Raw genomic sequence first — 22,554 nt, forward strand, 5'->3', positions numbered from 1 at the left:
TGTTGTCATTGCAGGCAATCTCAACGCTGTGTGTTACAGGGAAGACATCCTCCTCCCTCATGTGGTGACCTTCCTGCAGGCTCATCCTGACATGACCCTCCAGCATGACAATGCCACCAGCCATACTGCTCATTCTGTGGATGATTTTCTGCAAGACAGGAATGTCAGTGTTCTGCCATGGCCAGCGAAGAGCCCGGATCTCAATTCCATTGAGCACGTCTGGGACCTGTTGGATCGGGCCATTTCCCACAGAAATGTCTGGGAACTTGCAGGTGCCTTGGTGGAAGAGTGGGGTAACATCTCACAGCAAGAACTGGCAAATCTGATGCAGTCCATGAGGAAGAGATGCACTGCAGTACTTAATGCAGCTGGTGGCCACACCAGATACTGACTGTTACTTTTGATTTTGACCCCCCTTTGTACAGGGACACATTATTCCATTTCTGTTAGTCACATATCTGTGGAACTTGTTCAGTTTATGTCTCAGTTGATGAATCTTGTTATGTTCATACAAATATTTACACATGTTAAGTTTGCTGAAAATTAACACAGTTGACAGTGAGAGGACATTTCTTTTTTTTGCTGAGTTTACATATTATACAAAACATTTTCAGACACAGCTTATTTTACATGTTATCTTTTGTTTATTTTTAGTCCCATCCTTCAGCTCCACTCAACCCTTCCCATCTCTGAAGACTATCCAGTTTTGATTTATATGTATTGTTTGATGTGTTGTAAACTTCACAAAACTATTTTTTTTATCAAATTGGGCAATAAAGTGTAAGATCATATATCGTACTGCTATATTACATTGCATCATATCCGCATCAGTATCTGTATCGCATACTGCTGAGGATGGCATGTCATTGATTCTTAGGGGGTAATGAAAGAGGGGGAGCAGATAATTTGCGGTTTTGGTGTTGAATAGCATTTAAAATGTGTCATTCCAGGTTTAACAGACAGATTAATCCAGGCTTGAATTATCCACTAAACCTGTGAGTGTATTTGTGCCTCTGTGTGCATGACAGCAGAAGAAATGGGGCAGCATAACTGAGCAACATTGCAGCATCCATCGCTGCATTCCTCACCCACTTGCTCTCTCTTTCTCCACCTCTTCTCTCCCTCTCTCCAGCTCTCTCCCCATGTCCCTCCCTCCGCCCCTCTACCCTCCCTCTCCCCATTTCATTCGCTCAGCTGCTCTCCTTGTTAAGGGTGTCCCAATCTGCCTCAGCAGCACAGATCAGTCCAGCCCCTCTCTCGCTCTCTGTCTCTCTGTCTCTCTCGCTCTCTCTCTCTCATAAGAGCAGCGCATGCACATACACTCGCGCACACACCCACCTACCACGCAGAGACACAACCTCAGGCACGCTCACACACACGCAGACACACACGCAGGCACAGAAGGGCACACCAAGCAACCTCATCTACCAGCTCCAAGACACAGCCAGAGCCAGCTAAAAGACACAGCCCTGTAACAGCAGACCAGCATGGATTACCTGAAGAAGGGATTCTCCATGGCCAAGGAAGGCGCGGTGGCTGCAGCGGAGAAGACCAAGGCAGGGGTGGAGGGGGCAGCTGCCAAAACCAAGGAGGGGGTAATGTATGTGGGTGAGTACAGGAGTGATGATGGGGAAAGGTGTGGAGGATAGACAGCGGTGGAGAGGGTTAGCTGAAAATAGTACATCACAGTTTTTATGTGGGATAATCTGGCTTACATTTTGATCCTGTGAAGCCCTCCTGGTGTGCTTGTAGTTGATGGATGACTGATGGGTGAGTGCACTAATTGTTCTGCAAGGTTTGAATAAAATGGGACAGACAACCAGGCAGGGCTAAATATGGCTGGTGATGGAAACATGGATACAGATAGGAAGGGAACTTTGAACAAGAAAATGAGAATGATTGCAAAGGACTGAAGGCAAGACAATGGAGAAAAGCAGAAAAAAGGGTCAGAAAGGGAGAGAAAGATATTGATGTATTTATTTTTAGATTGCATATGCCTCAGGCAAGAGATGTTCTATTCAAAGAGGGACAAGTCTGGGCTACTCTGAGGTACTCTATTCATTATGTAGAGTCTAATGACCAACAGAACGTTGACAAACAATATTGATGGTCATATACATGATTTGCACGCTACCATCTCTCTACACACACACACACACACACACACACACACACACACACACACACACACACACACACACACACACACACACACACACACACACACACACACACACAGTACACCTGTTACACATACAGTACACCCACTTAATGTGACAGGGGGATATGGATGAGAAAATCCTATTGTAGAGCACTGGGGGTGTACTGTGTGTGTGTTCACATATTTTCCCCAATCGGTGCGTACGTGATAATACAGTATAGTGGTGCTGGGGAGAGGTCTATGATTCTGAGTATAGTTCAGATCAGCTCATCTCTGCTGTACCACCCACCTGGCTGTCAGCCCGCTGCAGCAGTGAGATTTAACATGGGCGTCTCGGATTCTCAGAGTGACTAATGCAGCTAGCTCCACTGTCGGACCCCCCGTCAACCCAGCCCAACCCAACACAGCACAATATAGCACAGCCCAGCTCTGCAGCCCTGAGCACCACTGACACATACAGAACACTGACACATACGTTCTTAGAAAAAAGGGTTCCAAGGGGGTTCTTCGGCTGTCCCCATAGGATAAACTTTATTGGTTCCCGCTAGAACCCTCTCGGGTTCCCTGTAGAACCCTCTGCGGAAAGGGTTCTTCATTGAACTCAAAATTATTCTACCTGGAACCAAAAGGGTTCTACCAGGAACCAAAAAGGGTTCTTCAAAGGATTCACCTATGTGGACAGCCGAAGAACTGACACATTAGATCTGACACACTGACACATTAGAACACTGAGACATTAGAACACTGATTCATACAGATCACTGACACATTAGAACACTGAGACATTAGAACACTGAGACATTAGAACACTGATTCATACAGATCACTGACACATTAGAACACTGAGACATTAGAACACTGAGACATTAGAACACTGACTCATACAGAACACTGACACATTAGAACACTGAGACGTTAGAACACTGACTCATACAGAACACTGACACATTAGAACACTGATTCATACAGAACACTGACACATTCTAACACTGATTCATACAGAACACTGAGACATTAAAACACTGATTCATACAGAACACTGACACATTAGAACACTGATTCATACAGAACACTGACACATTCTAACACTGATTCATACAGAACACTGAGACATTAGAACACTGATTCATACAGAACACTGACACATTAGAACACTGATTCATACAGAACACTGACACATTCTAACACCGATTCATACAGAACACTGAGACATTAGAACACTGATTCATACAGATATCAACAATTCAAAGTTGGCCATATAATTGTGGGACTGGCCATATAATTCTATGGGTGTGACCTATTAAGAAAAGTAAACTACATTACCAAAATTATGTGGACACCTGCTCATCAAAAATTTCATTCCAAAATGAGCATTAATATGGAGTTGGTTCCCCGATTGTTGCTATAACAGCCTTCTGAGAAGGCTTTCAAATCGATGTTGGAACATTGCTGCGGGGACTTCCATCCATTCAACCTCAAGAGCATTAGTGAGGTCAGGCACTGATGTTGGGCAATTAGGCCTGGCTCGCAGTCGCATTCCAATTCCTACCAAAGGTGTTCGATGGGGTTGAGGTCAGGGCTCTGTGCAGGCCAGTCAAGTTCTTCCACACTGACGTCGACAAACCATTTCTGTATCAACCTTGCTTTGTGCACGGGGGCACTGTCATGCTTAAAACAGGAAAGGGCCTCCAAAAAACTGTTGCCACAAAGTTGGAAGCACATAATCGTCTAGAATGTCATTGTATGCTGTAGCGTTAAGATTTTCCTTCTCAGGAACTAAGAGGCCTAGACCGAACCATCAAAAACAGCCCAAGATCATTATTCCTCGTCCACCAAACTTTAGAGTTGGCACAGTGCATTGGATCAGGTAGCATTCTCCTGGCATCCGCCAAACTCAGATTAGTCCGTCTGACTGCCAGATCACTCCAGAGAACGCGCTTGTACTGCTCCACAGTCCAATGGCGGTGAGCTTTACACCACTCCAGCCGACGCTTGACATTGCGCATGGTGATCTTAGGTTTGTGTGCGGCTGCTCGGCCATGGAAACCCATTTCATGAAGCTCCCGACAAACAGTTCTTGTGCTGACGTTGCTTCCAAAGGCAGTTTGGAACTCGGTAGTGAGTGTTGCAACAATTTTTACACACTACACGCTTCAGCACTCGGCAGTCCTGTTCTGTGAGCTTGTGTGGCCTACCACTTCGCTGCTGATCCGTTGTTGCTCCTCGACGTTTCGACGTCACAATAACAGCAATTACAGTTCACCGGGGCAGCTCTAGCAGGTCAGAAATTTGATGAACTGACTCGTCCTATGACGGTGCAACGTTGAAAGTCACTGAGCTCTTCAGTACGGGCCATTCTACTGCTAGTGTTTGTCTATGGAGATTGCATAGCTTTGTGCTCAATTGTATACACCTGTCAGCAACGGGTGTGGCTGAAATAGCCAAATCCACTCATTTGAAGGGGTGTCCACATGCTTTTGTATATATATTGTATTTGTCATCATTTGGGGGTCCGGAACATAATTAAAAATAATTTGTAGACTGCAAATTGACCTCAAGAAGCCCAAACGTATAATATTTGACTAAAATATAATAATTTCAAACCATTCTTACATTTGTATACGATCACGTCTCCATATTAGGCGTGGGAATAGTTGATTTCTTGAATTAAAATCACTTAATTTCCTGATGTTTTTACATTTTATGTCCATCAATGAAAATAAGAAAATAAAAAATGAAACTTGTAGGGCCAACTGAAACCACCCGCTGGCCAAATTCGTCTCGAGTGCCGCCAGTTAGAGAACGAAGGCCAAGTTTGACGAGTTGGTCCACCAGACTCTTCACACATTTGGGCGGAAGTGTCTGGGTACCAGATTACAGCACTAACAACCTAGAGAAGAGGGGCGGAGAGGAAATGGTAGAGAACGAAGGAGAACAAGAGGAAAAGGATAAATGAATTAATAAATGAAACATTTGAGAGTGACGTGATTCCTGGGGGGAGAAGAGGAGAAGAGGATGGGAAGAAAAAAGAAAAAGAGAGAGAGGCAGAGAAAGAGAGATGAGAGAATGAGAGCGAGGGAACGAGATTATGTATGAGTGGGTGATGCACTCAGAATCCAGTTCGTGGGATTATCATTCATTGGATGTCAATAAGCAGAGACAGAGGAGGCTGTATCCATCTTCATCCATCATCATAAATCATCCCCACCACACGGAGGCGGTCTGTCATCCACCCCGTTCTGCTGAACAACCTAGTGGAGCCATTCAGCCACAGAGGGCAGAGCCCATCACATTTCATTGGTGTATTGATCTTCACAGCACTGTAAAGAGATCATTGAACCTCTACTGCAACGCCATATATCTCATCAGCATGACCAAGCGGTCTATTCTCCCTTATTTTTTCATCTTCGTTGTTCTTTCCCCTTCTTCTGAGAGAGAAGGGTGTAGCGTACTACCCCCCCCCCCCCCCCATCAGATCTGTGATCAAACAACTGAGTGCTCTGAGACAGTGCTGTTGGAGCAGTTGAGCGTGCGGAGCATACTGAGGCTTTTACACACAGCCAAGCCCCACCAGGCCTCCATCACACACGTTACTGTGTGAGTCATCTACAGAGTGTAAGAGAGAATGGATTATGTTTTTTTTTTAAAGGAGGAGATTTGTCACGAATCCCCCCTAACCCTGATCTGCTGCCTCTGTTTATCTGCACAGCCTCTCGGTGAGCCCTTATCCTGTGTGTGTGTGTCCATGTCTGCCCGTGCCTGTGTTTGTTGACTACGTTCATCTGTTTGAGTGTGAGCACTTTATTCAGTGAGTGCGGGATTGACTGATGTCTGTACGCAGTGTACTATCGTGTGAGGCAATCTAGTGTGAATTCACTACTGTGTGGTCCACAGGATGCTGGTGCTAATGGCTGAAGCAGAATCAGTGGAATGGTAGCAGCCTCCTGTGGTATGGGCGTATTACAACATACTAGGCTTTGAGCAGGTGCATTATGTGTTGTTTATGTATATATATGTGTGTGTGTGTGTGGGGGGGGTGTGTGTGTGTGTGTGTGTGCGTGTACATGTGCATGTGCATGTGCGGGCATGTATCTATATATTGGCGTGAGGTGTAGGTGTGTGTGTGTACATGTGCAATGGTGCAGGCATGTATCTATATTGGTGTGTGTATGTGATGCTCAGCTGCTGCTGGGTGGGTGGCAGACAGTCACGAGGCCCAGTGCTCCAGGACAGGGAGTGTGCAGAACTGAGAGGAGGGAGGGAGGGCACAGGCTGTCTCCCACAATCACAGATGAGAGGTCACAGTGTGCCAGAGTGTCCCCTCACATCACAGCTGAGACGTGAATATACTACCACCACTACCGCCATCACACACACACACAGTTGCACGTACGCATGTACACACACACATACAGTTGCGTACGCATGTCTACACACATACACACACAAACATGTGCACACACACACACAATGGTAGGTAATGATCCCATTATGTCTGGATTGTACTGCTCTCCATTAATTTTGCCACAGTGTTATTTTGTTCATCAAACAATAACTGAGCTGTACAGTGTGTGTCTTTCAATTGATAAACAATGTTAAAATGCAATATTTGTTATTCCTCCTCCTCATTCGTCCGCTGCCTTCCCACTCCCGCTTTCTTCTTATAAGCACCATCTTACCATAGAAGGATTAAGATGTGTGTAGATGAATCAGAAGCAGTGAGAAGAGACAGAGAGAGAGAAAGAGAGAGAGAGAGAGAGAGAGAGAGAGAGAGAGAGGGAGAAGAAAATGCAATGAAACCCACCAATACATCTATCATGGCAGACAAAACATTTAGCTGGCCAGCACGCATGTGAGATTTATTTCTGGGTGCCGAGATTACTACACACAGAATCGAAGATGCGATAGCATTCTGATGAGACAATGAGGTCCTGTGTTTCAGTTGTTATCTTTGAATATAAACACGCGAACAGGATGTTTTGTGGGTGTGTAGTCATGTATTATAGTAACAGTATTTACCATCTCAGGTGCAGGGGAGGTAACTGTAGCCACAGTCACAATGTCCCTCTGCTGGTATGAAGTTATGTTAGATTCCTCATGAAAACTGACATCAAGTTACAACATTGATGGCTGCCTGGTGATGTTACCATCCTCTCTATTGATTTTACAGCATTAACAATACAATAGCCTGGCTCCTGTGTCTGTGTTTTTTCCTGTGTTCTACATTGGACAGTTGGACTTTAGCTCATGGCAATTTCCATGTCCCTAGAACTAAATTAGCCCATTGTCGTGTAGGGAGTTAACGCCCAACTCAAAGGGTCAACAGGGGGAACAGAGCAACGGCTTGTTGTGCTGGTGATTTGCATGAGAGAGAGAGAGAGAGAGAGAGGGAGAGAGAGAGGGAGAGGGAGAGAGAGGGAGAGAGAGATCCACTGCTCCATGCCAGTTGTATTGAGGAGGTTGAGTGGGTTTGGCTGGTGATTTGCATGGGAGGGAGGGAGGGAGGGAGGGAGAGAGAGAGAGAGAGAGAGAGAGATCCACTCCAATGCTCCATGCCAGTTGTATTGAGGAGGTTGAGTGGGTTTGGCTGGCCAACAGGCCTCAACCCATACAGCTCTATGGCTGAAGGAATGGCTGACCTTTTCTCTCCTCAAGGAGTCTTTGTGAGCCAGAGATGGGCTGAGCTCCAGAGAGACAGAGCAGAGCACTGTGACAGAGCCTGGGAGAGAACAGACAATACTGGACCAGCTGAGCAGAACCCATTGCTCTTAGAACAGACAACAAGGATCTGACCCTATGTAATAACCATTAGAGAGGGAGACTGATTCTCTGTGCCTGATTCATCAAGTATTGAAGTGTTAGGGAAGCCTGGAGATGTTGATCCTGGTGTCCTCGCTAAGTTATTCCGAATTTGCCTTTTGATTTGGAAGCTGAGTGCCCCCATCCAATGTTAATCCATCTAGAGAGGAACCAGGCTCTGAAAGGTGGCCAGTCCTCTTCTGGATGTGCCGGGTGGAGATCATAAGAGTACATGGCCATTTAAGGCCAGAGTGTTTTCTAGATGTTCAAACGTTTATAGATGAACAGCAGGGTCAAATAATAATCAGTGGTTGAAGAGGGTGCAACAGGTCAGTACCTCAGGAGTAAATGTCAGTTGGCTTTTCATAGCCGAGCATTCAGAGGTCGAGACAGCAGGTGTGGTAGAAAGAGAGAGAGTCGAACGTAGAATGTCCGGTGAACATGGCAGGGTTCCCTAGCCACAGGCAGAGCAGTTGAAACAGGAACAGCAGCACGACCAGTTGGACTGGGTACAGCCAGGAGTCATCAGGCCGGGAAGTCCTGAGACATGATCCTATGGCTCAGGTCCTCCAGGAGAGGGAGAGAGAGAGAGAGAGAATTTGAGGGAGCATACGTATATTCACACAGGACACCAGATAAGACAGGAGAACACCAGATATAACAGACTGATCCTAGGCCCCCGGCACATAGACTATTACAGCATAGATATTGGAGACTGAGACAGGGGTGGGTCAGGGAACACTGTGGCCCCGTCCGACGATACCCCCGGACAGGGCCAACCAGGCAGGTTATAACCCCACCCACTTTGCCAAAGCACAGCCCCCACACCACTAGAAGGATATCAACAGATCATCAACTTACTACCCTAAGACGAGGCTGAGTATAGCCCACAAAGATCTCCTCCACCGCACGAGCCCGAGGAGGCGCAAAACCGGACAGGAAAATCACGTCTGTGACGTAACCCACTCAAGTGACGCACCCCTCCGAGGGACGGTACGGAAGAGCACTAGTAAGCCAGTGACTCAGCCCCCATAATAGGGTCAAAGGCAGAGAATCCCAGGGGAGAGAGAGGAGCCGGCCAGGCAGAGACAGCAAGGGTGGTTAGTCGCTCTAGTTCCTTGTGGTTCGCATTCGCACCCCTGGGCCAGACGACACTCAATCATAGGACCATCTGAAAATATGAGTCTTCAGTAATGACTTAATGGTCGAGACCATAAAAATGGAGCTCTATAGGAGAAAACCCTGCCTCCAGGGTGTTTGCTTAGAAATTCTAGGGACAATGAGGCCTGAGTCTTCTGGCTGTAGCGTACACGTAGGTATGTAAGGCAGGACTAAATCGGAGAGATAGGTAGGAGCAAGCCCATGTAATGCTTTGTAGCATAGCAGTAACACCTTGAAATCACCCCTAGCCTAACAGGAAGCCAATGTAGAGAGGCTAGCAATGGAGTAATATGATCAAATATTTTGGTTCTAGTCAGGATTCCAGCAGCTGTGTTTATCACTAACTGAAGTATATTTAGTGCTTTATCCGGGTTGCCGGAGAGTAGAGCATTCCAGTAGTCTAATCTAGAAGTGACAAAAGCATGGATTAGCATTTCTGCATCATTTTTGAACAAAAAGTTTCCGATTTTTGCAATGTTACGAAGATGGAAAAAAAGCTGTCCTTTAAATATTTTCGATATGTTCGTCAAAAGAGAGATCAGGGTCCAGAGTAGCGCCGTGGTCCTTCACAGTTTTATTTGAGACGACTGTGCAATCATCAAGATGAATTGTCAGATCAAAAAGCAGATCTTTGTTTCTTCGGACCTAGTACTAGCAACTCTGTTTTGTCCGAGTTTACAGTGCTTGGAGTTTGAGAAACGCCATTGAAACATAAATCCTCTAGCATCTGTTTCTCTCTTCTACAGGGAATAAGACAAAGGACGGAATGGTAGCAGGTGTGAACACAGGTAAACGCAACACTACCCACAGAAAGTATCCTGCGCTACATTTCATATGTATACAGGGATCAGGCTTTTTTCACAATCCAAATTCTGAGGTGAAATTGGTTCTCCAAGGACAGAGTGTGACAACCCACTGTCCCCCTTCTCCCAGTGGCCCAGAGAACAACTGACCAAGCCAATATTGTCGGGGACGCAACGGTCGCCGGAGCCAATGAGCTGTCTCAGCAAACAGTGGAAGGGATGGAGAACGCAGCGGTGAACTCCGGATTGGTGAACCAGGTGAGTCTCATCCTGTCTTTTCATATTGTGAAGATTATGACAAACCCCTCCACTACGGGGAACTGTGGGCTGGACGGTTGGAGGTGGCTGGAATAGAGACAGTTATAACAGACTTGAGATCAACCTTGCGATTACAGGAGAAGAGACTTCAACAGGTCCATCCTTCAACAATCTTATCCTGGTCTCAAAAACACCGATTTTTCCAAGTTGACTTGTCGTATTAATGTTTGTGTGCATATCTCTGATTTTAGTGTCTCTGTTATAAGGAATGCCGAGGAAAAGGATCAACGCTTACTTGTGTCTTTTATGTTTGTGTGTGTCTGTCTGTGCGTATTGTTGGTAACTTGTATAATTTCTTCTCCTTCCACCCATAACTGTTGTGTCTGGCAGGAACAGGAAGAAGCTGTAGCTCTGGACGCTAAGCCTGAGGTGGCTGGTTCTGGTTCTGAAAGGGTGTGTGGTGGATAGTTTTGTAGAATGAATGAATGAATGCACGGCATGATGCTTGCTGCCTTTATTGTCTTCTTCTCATTGAAGCACCATGCCTTTATATGCAGTAATACGCTGTCAACTTGGGTGCTGGCTGGTACAGTAGTCTGTAGGAGTGATTGGGTGCTGGCTGGTACAGTAGTCTGTAGGAGTGATTGGGTGCTGGCTGGTACAGTAGTCTGTATGAGTGATTGGGTGCTGGCTGGTACAGTAGTCTGTAGGAGTGATTGGATGCTGGCAGGTACAGTAGTCTGTAGGAGTGATTGGGTGCTGGCTGGTACAGTAGTCTGTAGGAGTGATTGGGTGCTGGCAGGTACAGTAGTCTATGGGAGTGATTGGGTGCTGGCAGGTACAGTAGTCTGTAGGAGTGATTGGGTGCTGGCTGGTACAGTAGTCTGTAGGAGTGATTGGGTGCTGGCAGGTACAGTAGTCTGTAGGAGTGATTGGGTGCTGGCAGGTACAGTAGTCTGTAGGAGTGATTGGGTGCTGGCAGGTACAGTAGTCTGTAGGAGTGATTGGGTGCTGGCTGGTACAGTAGTCTGTAGGAGTGATTGGGTGCTGACTGGTACAGTAGTCTGTAGGAGTGATTGGGTGCTGGCAGGTACAGTAGTCTATAGGAGTGATTGGGTGCTGGCTGGTACAGTAGTCTATATGAGTGATTGGGTGCTGGCTGGTACAGTAGTCTATAGGAGTGATTGGGTGCTGGCTGGTACAGTAGTCTGTTGGAGTGATTGGGTGCTGGCTGGTACAGTAGTCTATAGGAGTGATTGGGTGCTGGCAGGTACAGTAGTCTGTAGGAGTGATTGGGTGCTGGCTGGTACAGTAGTCTGTAGGAGTGATTGGGTGCTGGCAGGTACAGTAGTCTGTAGGAGTAATTGGGTGCTGGCAGGTACAGTAGTCTGTAGGAGTGATTGGGTGCTGGCAGGTACAGTAGTCTGTAGGAGTGATTGGGTGCTGGCAGGTAGGCAGCAGTAGTGATTGGGTCCTGGCAGGTAGGCAGCAGTGGTGATTGGGTGCTGGCAGGTAGGCAACAGTAGTGATTGGGTGCTGGCAGGTAGGCAGCAGTGGTGATTGGGTGCTGGCTGGTACAGTAGTCTATAGGAGTGATTGGGTCCTGGCAGGTAGGCAGCAGTGGTGATTGGGTGCTGGCAGGTAGGCAGCAGTGGTTATTGGGTACTGGCAGGTAGGCAACAGTGGTGATTGGGTGCTGGCAGGTAGGCAACAGTGGTGATTGGGTGCTGGCAGGTAGGCAACAGTGGTGATTGGGTGCTGGCATGTAGGCAGCAGTGGTAATTGGGTGCTGGCAGGTAGGCAACAGTAGTGATTGGGTGCTGGCAGGTAGGCAGCAGTGGTTATTGGGTACTGGCAGGTAGGCAACAGTGGTGATTGGGTGCTGGCAGGTAGGCAACAGTGGTGATTGGGTGCTGGCAGGTAGGCAACAGTGGTGATTGGGTGCTGGCATGTAGGCAGCAGTGGTAATTGGGTGCTGGCAGGTAGGCAACAGTAGTGATTGGGTGCTGGCAGGTAGGCAACAGTAGTGATTGGGTGCTGGCAGGTAGGCAGCAGTGGTGATTGGGTCCTGGCAGGTAGGCAACAGTAGTGATTGGGTGCTGGCAGGTAGGCAACAGTGGTGATTGGGTCCTGGCAGGTAGGCAACAGTGGTGATTGGGTGCTGGCAGGTAGGCAGCAGTGGTAATTGGGTGCTGGCAGGTAGGCAACAGTAGTAATTGGGTGCTGGCAGGTAGGTAACAGTAGTGATTGGGTGCTGGCAGGTAGGCAACAGTGGTGATTGGGTGCTGGCAGGTAGGCAACAGTAGTGATTGGGTGCTGGCAGGTAGGCAACAGTAGTGATTGGGTGCTGGCAGGTAGGCAGCAGTAGTGATTGGGTGCTGGCAGGTAGGCAACAGTAGTGATTGGGTGCTGGCAGGTAGGCAGCAGTAGTGATTGGGTGCTGGCAGGTAGGCAGCAGTAGTGATTGGGTCCTGGCAGGTAGGCAGCAGTGGTGATTGGGTGCTGGCAGGTAGGCAGCAGTAGTGATTGGGTGCTGGCAGGTAGGCAGCAGTGGTGATTGGGTGCTGGCAGGTAGGCAGCAGTGGTAATTGGGTGCTGGCAGGTAGGCAGCAGTGGTAATTGGGTGCTGGTTGGTTTGAGGGTGGACAGGTGGGCGTGCGACCGGTCAGCTCCAAATGAGCTAATATTTCCTCAAGCTGGGATTTTATGTTCACATTGAGAAAACATTTCCAATCACAAATCTTATAATGAATTCAAAGGAATGTAGACCATGTTAATTGTTTTCTATACATATACATGAAATATACATGAAATAACACAACACATGTCAAGGTAGAGTATGAATACCTTTAAAAGATTACATTGATTAAGATTCATTTAAAAGCTGCCCTTCATTATTGTGTTGTGGTCATTTGTACTGCAGTGAAGATACAGCAGCTGTGTCCCCGCTATATTACAGTCGGAGGCATCATGCCCAGAGGGGGCACAGGGGCACGTGCTCCCTCAGATTTGTCTTGTTTTAAAAAATGTATTTACAATTTATTTATTTTTCTCTGTAATACTAATAGCCACCTAGCAATTTGATGAAGTTGGCTTTACCTAGCCCAGATAGATCCAATCTCCCAACCTCATAACTAGCTACCAAGAAGCCATTTCAGGCTATCAATCAAGTTAGAGTAGCTTGTCTAACTAGGTTGGCGGACTTTGGAAAATGAAGCTACATGTACTGAATAAGACTCATATTCCTTTCTCCCATCTTTTACCCAGAGATCATAGCAGAGATGCAGAGAAGCATATTATGTTCCTTAAAAAAAGAAAAGAATGACCAGTCAGGAGGATCCAGACTGCTCAAGATGCATGCTTAAATATGCAGATTTTATTTCACCTTTATTTAACTAGGCAAGTCAGTTAAGAACAAATTCTTATTTTACAATGATGGCCTATCCCAGCCAAACCCTCCCCTAACCCTGGATGACGCTGGGCCAATTGTGCGGCGCACTATGGGACTCCCGATCACAGCCGGTTGTGATACAGCCCATGGATCAAACCAGGGTCTGTAGTGACGCCTTAGACCGCTGCACCACTCGGGTGCAAAATTACTAATTCCACTCTAAATCTATATTCTGTGTTTGTGGGTGAACATGCAGGCATGGGTGAGTGTACGTTTATGTATGCCTGAGTGCGTGGGTATGCGTGTGTGGGTGCATGTGTGCATTTGTGCATGTGTCGACTTGACGTAACATAGTAAATGTCAATCCGAGACACTCAAATTAGTATGATATGTTACGTTAGGTAACAGATGGTTACTTAAGGCAAAAATGAAAGTAGGATGGTTGGTCGGGGTCGATGGATGGGCGTATAATGTGAATGTCTAGTAACCCAAAGGTTGAGAGTTCAAATCTCATCATTGACAACTTTAGCATTTTATTTCTTACTTACACATGTTTTACTACTTAGCATGTTAGCCAACCTTCCCCTAACCTTAACCATTATAGCTAACCCTTCCCCTAACCCTAACCCTTATAGCTAACCCTTCCCCTAACCCTAACCTTAACCCTTATAGCTAACCCTTCCCCTAACCCTAACCTTAACCCTTATAGCTAACCCTTCCCCTAACCCTAACCTTAACCCTTTTAGCTAACCCTTCCCCTTCCCCTAACCCTAACCCTAACCCTAACCTTAACCCCTTTAGCTAACCCTTCCCCCAACCCTAACCCTAACCTTAACCCTTTTAGCTAACCCTAACCCTAACTTTAACCCTTTTAGCTAACCCTTCCCCTAACCCTAACTTTAACCCTTTTAGCTAACCCTTCCCCCAACCCTAACCCTAACTTTAACCCTTTTAGCTAAACCTTCCCCTTCCCCTAACCCTAACTTTAACCCTTTTAGCTAACCTTTCCCCTTCCCCTAACCCTAACCTTAACCATTTAAGCTAACCCTTCCCCTAACCCTAAGCTTAACCCTTTAACCTAACTCCTAACCTTTACCCTAACCCTTAGCCTATCTAATGTAAACCACCTAGCTAGGATTTGAAACATACTGTATCATACCTTTTGCATATTCATAACATATTATAAATTTAGCAAATTCGTAACCTGTAATATGAATTGTAACTGGTTACATATTATGCGTAATGGGTGATGGACGTCCACAAATGAATACTTACCATACGAAACGTAATATATCATACTAAATGGAGTGTCTCCGATTTACGTACAGAATAATATGAATGTCCTGAGTCCCGAGACCAGGTTGCTGTGTGTGTGTGTGTGTGTGTGTGTGTGTGTGTGTGTGTGTGTGTGTGTGTGTGTGTGTGTGTGTGTGTGTGTGTGTGTGTGTGTGTGCGCGTGTGTGCGTGTGTGTGTCCTTTCTTCTTTCAGGCTCTTTTTAATGTAAATCAAGAAGATCCATCTGTAATTACATCCAGAGCTCAAACCATCTCTCCATCGCTCCTCTCCACAGCATACATTCAACCCCCTCCCTTTTTCAATCTCCTATCTCTCCGTCTTGCTCTCACAGCTCTGTCATGTGCCATTTTCAAAGGCACTTAAAAGCCTTTTGTGGGAGAGAGTACAGTAGAGCCAAGGTCAAGTATAACAACCATATCCATACCCGATGACATGCTACAATCACTCTCATTTTCACAATCTCAGTCTCTGATATATTATGTGGTAAGGACATGATTAAAGTCAGTTCCTGCTAGAATTGCCCGTATGAATTATAATCATTATAATATTGGGGATTGAGGTCATATTTATTCCCACAGCAATAACTTTAATTATATTAACATTTCTACAACCAAATCAGGCAATATTGCCACTGCCATGAATAATCAGAATCAAACTTGATTATCAAACTTTAGACCATTCACCAAACTATTACCATAATGCCATGCCGGGAGTCATAATTATAATTGATATCAGAGTAGAGATGATTGCAAAGGTAATTGTTGGGCATGAATAAACTCGTGAGGAAACTGTCTAGGATGTATCTTTTTTCCTAAGTGCCTGAGCCCGTAATATCGCAATGCATGTTCTCCCATTGAAGCCTCAACACCCCTACTAAAGAGATGCCCGTGCAAGTCTATTAACCAAAACCGTAGTTTAAATACACGGACATCCTTATTTCTTTCCAGCTTAACCCTCCTCCAAATCCATTACTCACATGCTCAGCTGGATATTGCATCAGAGGAAGTTGTCATCGCCATCCTCCTCTGTAGCAGCAACAGGCGGCTGCAGCAGCAATAGGAGTAGAGACGGTATCCATTCATTCACATGCTGATCCCCATTCTCTGTTTGTACCACACAGAGTGACTTCTCTCAGGGAGCTGAGCAGGCAGGACAGTAGGTGAGTGTGTTTGTTTGTACAGTAGGTGTATAAAGGGGTGGGTTCTGTGTGTGCTTTGCGTGTTGAAGTATATCTATGTGCATGTGTTTATGTATGACCAGGCGTAAGGTGGTATAACACCCATCTCCTCTTGGAATAGCCATATGTTAATGTGAACTGCTTAAAGGGGCAATCAGCGGTTGCTCCATCAATTTTTGGACTTATAAATGAATCATAATGTACCCATTGATTCTTGAAGAACATAACTTATAAACGCATCATGAGCTTAGTTCAACTGTCGTACCCCATCAGAACTCAAGATATAAGCTTGTTTTACTCCAGCGTTTGGAAACAAATGACATGTAAACAAGCACTGTATAGTCTCAAAACATGGTTAAAACTATCATTTTGATATCATGGATGGTCAGTCCTTGCGCCCATAGCTCTGCCTATGAATTTGAGAGTGGATACATTTCTCCAGTCCCATCCCTCAGCTTTTTTACCGAAACAGGGCTGGGGAGCTTGCTTTGATATTATTTCTACTGCTGATTGCCACTTTAAGGGGGTTCTAATATTGCTGTGACATTTGATTTAGTGTTCAAATAACAGAAGTCATCTACTAATGTGAAAAGGTTTAGTTTTACTTGAGGGGCCGTGGGGAAAAAAGCCTTAGCTCAAAGACCCAAGCGGTTACAATGACCCCACAGGTCCACATATGGGGTTAGATGTGAGCTGGGGGATTTGTTACACCTGTGCATCATTCACTCATACCCTATAGCAGGAACCACATGCTCTCGTAAATTGAAGCAGACCTTTTTATATACTGTATTTATATTACGTCCACTTTCTAAAATGGGGCACGAAACGAGGGTGGCACCCAAAACTGCCAGATAATCCAACACTCTGCCTAAACAGACACATTGGATAGTCTTTATCCATGATAATCGCTTCATTGGAACATAAAGTGTACTGATGTGTACCATCTGCAGTGGAAATATGTGACTTCTGCTCCTCTCATTCACAATATTTACCCTTTCTTTCTTTCTTCCTTTTTCTTTCTCTCTTTCTCTCTTTCTCTCTCCTTACCTCAGGAGTGTTGGTTCTGACATCAGTGATCTGCAGCAGCCTCCCCCTCGTCCTCTCTTCCGGAAGAAATACCGTGTTAGATGCTGCTCGTCCTGCGTCTCCCATTGCCAACTCTTGTTCCTGGGGAGGACTACCAACCCCGGTGTGCCGCCCCCCTTCTGATGCTTTCTTTGTGTGACTCGATGGAAACTAAACATTCTGAAAGATCCTCCCCATCCACAACATCCCTCACTGCCCGTATACCTTTACCCTCCATGTCCCTCACCCCTGACTATTACCCACCTTACCACTGTGACCCCCTCCCCCCTACCCTTCCCCCATTCCCTTTGCCCACCACTCCAGGTCATCCTACACGATACCACACATACACAAACATACAGTTCACACATGCATACACACCAGGACATTGAGAAAGACTTCGCAGAACAATACCTTTAGTCCTCTCCGAGAGGGTTGGCAATGTGAGACTTCCTGGTAGTGTGCACTCTGTCAGATAATGTAACACCGGTACTTATACAGTAGATGTACTTATGTCAGTGTATGCGTTGGTCAGGTTTGTTGATGAACATGTGTTTTGAAGTGAGTTAATTTAACCCCTTGTGTCTTAATGCCTGACGCCCCCTCATCCTTATTGTGACAGAACAGAGGGTGACACTTTATTTAGATAGCCCGGATTTTCCATCTGTGGACGCTCTACAGATGGCCATGCGATCAGCAAACTATCTTGCTAAGGTTACTGCTAGGGTTAGGTTTAGAATAAGGGTTAGGGTTAGTAGATGGTTAGTTGAAATGTTACTGATAGTCTATAGATGGTCCATCTGTAGATACTCTACAGACTATCCAAATAAAGCGTTGCCAAACAGGGTTCAGGGTCAGAGTGAAGGTGAAGTTATGGATTAACAGCTCCCCCATCACATGACCCAGGCCATCTCGCACCTGCAAAGGGGCTACAGTACAGACCGGGTACTCTGTATCTCATAAACAGATACTGTCTGTGGTGTTTCCTGCTGTCTCTCTGCCCCGAACCCTGGGTCTGCTATATAGAGAAATCAAAGAGAGAAAGGTGACGTTAGGAGTTTGCAACGGCCTTTATCTTGTGTTTGACTAGTTGCAAAGAAAGGCAATGAAAAAATGATATGTATGTATGTGATCAGACTAAATATATAGTATAATGGCCCCACTTCCAGATTCAGCATGTATGCCTACCTCAGAAGTGGATACGAGTAGTCGATAGGTGAAATACCTTGGCATCCGTACATCTGGTCTTCGAGGAATACAATTTCTCCACCCCCTCATCGTGCCTTCACTCTGATCCTTCATTCAAGCGACGCCTACGGTCACTCAACAATGTACCCTACCCCCTCCCCTGTCTGTCTGCTTTCGGTGATTTAAACAGGTCTTTTAAACCATCACAGTGTTTGTCCTTTGAAGCCGTCTCAAACGAGACTGCGTGTTGCCTTACTAACATCCAGACACATAGACTCAGACACACATTCATTGGTACTAAAAACACAACCTCACACAAATTCAAATTCACCTATTACACACATGTATCCAAGAATTAGAGGTTACATACACACTGACACACACATTCATCCAAAAATACAAAATATATATGTTGGCATCCAAGCAGACTGCTTCTTTTATAAACAGTACAACTGAACTGAAATAAATACAATTTTATTTAAATCCAAAATGATTGTTTGTATCTGTCTTGTTTTATTCTCTTTCATTATGGGATAATAATTATTCTCAAGCTTGACACAATACAAAATTGGGGCAAACACCAATAGACTGCTCATTTAATTATTTACATTTTCTCTCATGCATGATATTCTTGGCTACTCCTTTATTATTCTGTCTTCTCTCTTGTTCTCTCTCTCTCTCCATCTTTCTCTCTCTCTTTCACTTTCTATTTCCATACTCACCAGACTATCTGTGCAGTGGAGCCTAATGAATGCCTCTAGAAAGAAATGGGCTGTAAACTGTATGGTCATTCTGCAATGCTATTGAAGCAGGGTTCTTTATTGACTCTTTGTCTGGTGTACTGATGACCTGCAGAGAGACGAACAGCAGAGCAGCGGCCGTAATAGACCGAACGTGTCGTCCCAGACTCCCAACTGCCACCTGGTGTTGATTTGTGAAAAGCAGAGTGGTCCGCTTGGCTCTAGTTGAAAACAACAACAGAGCAATTACTTATTTAAGCCACATGCCCTGCACTTCCATTTGCTTCCAAGAGTGATTCCCCAGGGATAGCCGAAGAAGCAAACACACACACACACACCTGTAAACATGTCAGAACTAGAGTTGAAATGTATAAGACTTTGAGTCCCAATATTATGCTTCATATACACTTTAGTCATTTAGCAGAAGCTCTTATCTAGAGGAACGTATAGTAGTGAATGGATAGGTTTTCCTTTTTAATGGCCTTCTGTGGGAATGATCAAACCCACAACGCTGGCCTTGCAAGTGGCATGCTCTACCAACTGAGCCACACAGGACATTACAGAAGACAGAAATATAACAAAAGTGTTTGACATAGAAAAAACAACAGATTTTTACGAAACTGTTAAACATATTAATAACATTCCACCCATGAGGCAATTTGGTAATTTATGTACTTTGCAGGTTTGTTGCAAAACCCGATCCTTTAATCAAGTTGCTATGGAGACATTCCTAGAAATAATATTGATGTTGCCCCGTCCTTCAACCTGGTCTTCAATTCGTCTTCGGACATGTTTATGCTTGTTATGCTATGCATATTATTCATTGTTTCAGTGTTTGGACCAGCTCAGCCGGAAACAAAAAACACTAATTAAACTCTGCAACAAAGGCTGCGTTCACACAGGCAGCCCAATTCTGATCTATTTTCACTAAAAGGTCTTCTGACCAATCAGATCAGCTCTGAAAAGATCTGATGTGAAAAGATCTGAAGTGATTGGTCAAAAGACCAATTAGTGGAAAAAAAGATCAGTAAAGGCAGCCACTGAGAGGACACACACACACACACAAAGTCACAAACATACACAGGAGACAGGGCGGTGAGAACGTTTTCACACACGGGTCCGTCTGCGTCACACGCATACTGTGCACACACACACATTGTTTACCAGAGGGACTGTTTCTGTTCCCTCAGTGACACTTCTGTGTATTCTTGTCCTGATTTTAGCATGTGTAAGCATTCATCCCTCAGTGGACAATGTAGGATGGTAGTCCCAGGAGGCCTGACCAACTCAGGGCCCTTGATATGGTCTGTAGTTATTCTCTGGTCAGGTCACGAGGCACTAAGGCAGTGTTGGAGAAATGTCCTTTAGTAAAAGTATAGATACCTTAATAGAAAGTTACTCAAGTAAAAGTGGAAGTCACCCAGTAAAATACTGCTTTAGTAAAAGTCTAAAAGTATCTGTTTTTAAATATACTTAAGTATCAAAAGTAACTGTAATTGCTAATATACTTCAGTATCAAAAGTAAAAGTGTAAATAATTTAAAATGTCTTATATTATATTTTTTGTTTTAAATTGAAGTGAATGTATTTTTGGCAACAGACATATACAACCAAATGGACAATGTGGACCCAGAGGATATCAATTAAAAAGCGTATTTCCAAACTGATAAAAACAACAACACATAATGATAAAAAGACAAGATAAAATTACAAACAACCATAAATATGTGTATTTATACTGACATCCTATAAAGTGACACTATTCACTGCACTTCTCCCTAACCTTAAAAATCAACCATATTCATTTCACATTAAAACAATCTATTCATTGCACATCATACCGATCCTTTAAATAAATACACCTGACCAGCAGTAGGGGGCACAAGGGGCAGAGGAGTGGTTTCCCTTAGACAACCTTATCCAAATTAAAACCTTTGCCTGCTTTTTAAAGCTATTTTATTTGCTTGATCTCCAAGGGAAGGCTATTCCATAGACAAATGCCTGTATGGAAAAACTCTTGGGATTTTACAAGACATAACACCAGCTCTGGTGTTGTGACTGTGTTGGTTATAGACCATATCAATGTGGTTTTTCCTGTAACCTAGGGCATGATCGTTTAAATTGTCAAACATATGATTAAGTTTAAGTTGGTCCACTCCACTCTGGACTCCAAAGGCAACAAGCCCACCTCCCGGAACTCCTGTACCCCTATGTGGGTCCTAGGGGGGACATTCAGCATATTCCTGCTAACAATATTTTGCATAACCTGCATGATCTTTTTCTGCTTTTTCGATAGCCCTCTATACCAAGCAGAGCAGGCATAATCAAAATGACACTGAATCAAGGTTGAGACAAGCAGTTTCTTAACTTTAATGTTAAAATATCTAGTGTTACGATATAAACATCGTACACACTCCCAACATTCAGACATTATTTACAAAAGATGTGTTTGTGTTTAGTGATTCCACCAGAACATGGGCAGTAGGGATGACCACGTGTTCTCTTGATAAGTGCGTGAATTTGACCATTTTGGGTTGTCAGGGGAAACATATGGAGTAAAAAGTACAATATTTTCTTTAGGAATGTAGTTTAGCAAAAGTAAAAGTAGTCAAAAATATAATTAGTAAAGTAAAGTACAAATACCCCCAAAAAACGACTTAAGTAGTACTTTAAGGTATTACTTAGCACCACTGCACTAAGGATAGGTTACCAGGCGGTGCATCTGATGATACCGACACCACCAATCTGAACCTCCGGCATGATGAGAGCACAACAGCAGTTGAGATGACACATTCAGGACCTAATGTACAACACAGCACTCACCCTCCTATTCATTCTCCCTGTGCCCAGCTCCATCTGCTCCCTACTATTAAATATTCATCAGGGCCAAATAGATACACAGCCGTCCTACATCACTAAACAATAACATGAGCCTAATGGGGTCGATTCCACACTAGCAGGAGCGGAAAATATTTTTGGTACCTCAGATTGTTCTGGCAATTCTCACATATAAATTTCATTGGGAGAAGGATGTTTGAAATCCTTTTTACGTTTGTATCACAAACCATTTTTGAGAAAAGCATGATGAAAGTGGACATTTTAGGCCCATACACGCTTCCTTTTAAGACCCTTTGATCTGTGAACCATACATGAAACAAACAACATATTGGTGTCATTATACTCCTGCTCTAAAATATAAAGTATGTCTTGATTCTGAAAAACAATTTTTCACCTAAATGTATTCAACATAAAAAATATGAATATCTCAAAACTACTTTTATTTTGTTCATTTATATTATTTGGAACAATATACATCACATATTATGAGCACCACCAACACAGTGACTGGTAAATATTCTCAAAAACTCGACCCTAGGCAACACAGGGACGAGGGACTGGTTTCAATGATGGTCTCTTTTGGCATAGAAAAACTATGTCACTGTCTATGTTACTACTTTCCCCTCTTGAATAAAATACAAAAAACACTGAACAAAAATATAAATGAAACATGTAAA

The 22,554-nt window shown here is 44.5% G+C and overlaps 1 protein-coding gene across 3 annotated transcripts; it reads left to right on the plus strand.

Annotated features, from left to right (window-relative positions):
* Window positions 1-1,214: 1,214 nt before the first annotated feature.
* On the plus strand, window positions 1,215-18,793 carry LOC135512386 (synuclein-like). Of its 3 annotated transcripts, XM_064934384.1 has the most exons (5): window positions 1,219-1,608; window positions 9,868-9,909; window positions 10,055-10,182; window positions 15,991-16,029; window positions 17,100-18,793. In XM_064934384.1, the coding sequence occupies exons 1-4, from the start codon at window positions 1,488-1,490 to the stop codon at window positions 16,027-16,029; spliced, it is 330 nt and encodes a 109-aa protein (XP_064790456.1). In that variant the 5' UTR covers window positions 1,219-1,487; the 3' UTR covers window positions 17,100-18,793. The 3 variants fall into 3 exon arrangements, with proteins under 3 accessions (XP_064790454.1, XP_064790456.1, XP_064790455.1); XM_064934382.1 differs by lacking the exons at window positions 15,991-16,029; window positions 17,100-18,793 and adding an exon at window positions 10,573-10,838 and having other exon boundaries at window positions 1,215-1,608; XM_064934383.1 differs by lacking the exons at window positions 1,219-1,608; window positions 15,991-16,029; window positions 17,100-18,793 and adding exons at window positions 5,682-5,877; window positions 10,573-10,851.
* The last annotated feature ends 3,761 nt before the right edge of the window (window positions 18,794-22,554 follow it).

This window comes from Oncorhynchus masou, chromosome 24 (assembly GCF_036934945.1).
Source record: "Oncorhynchus masou masou isolate Uvic2021 chromosome 24, UVic_Omas_1.1, whole genome shotgun sequence".
Taxonomy (NCBI): Eukaryota; Metazoa; Chordata; class Actinopteri; order Salmoniformes; family Salmonidae; genus Oncorhynchus; species Oncorhynchus masou.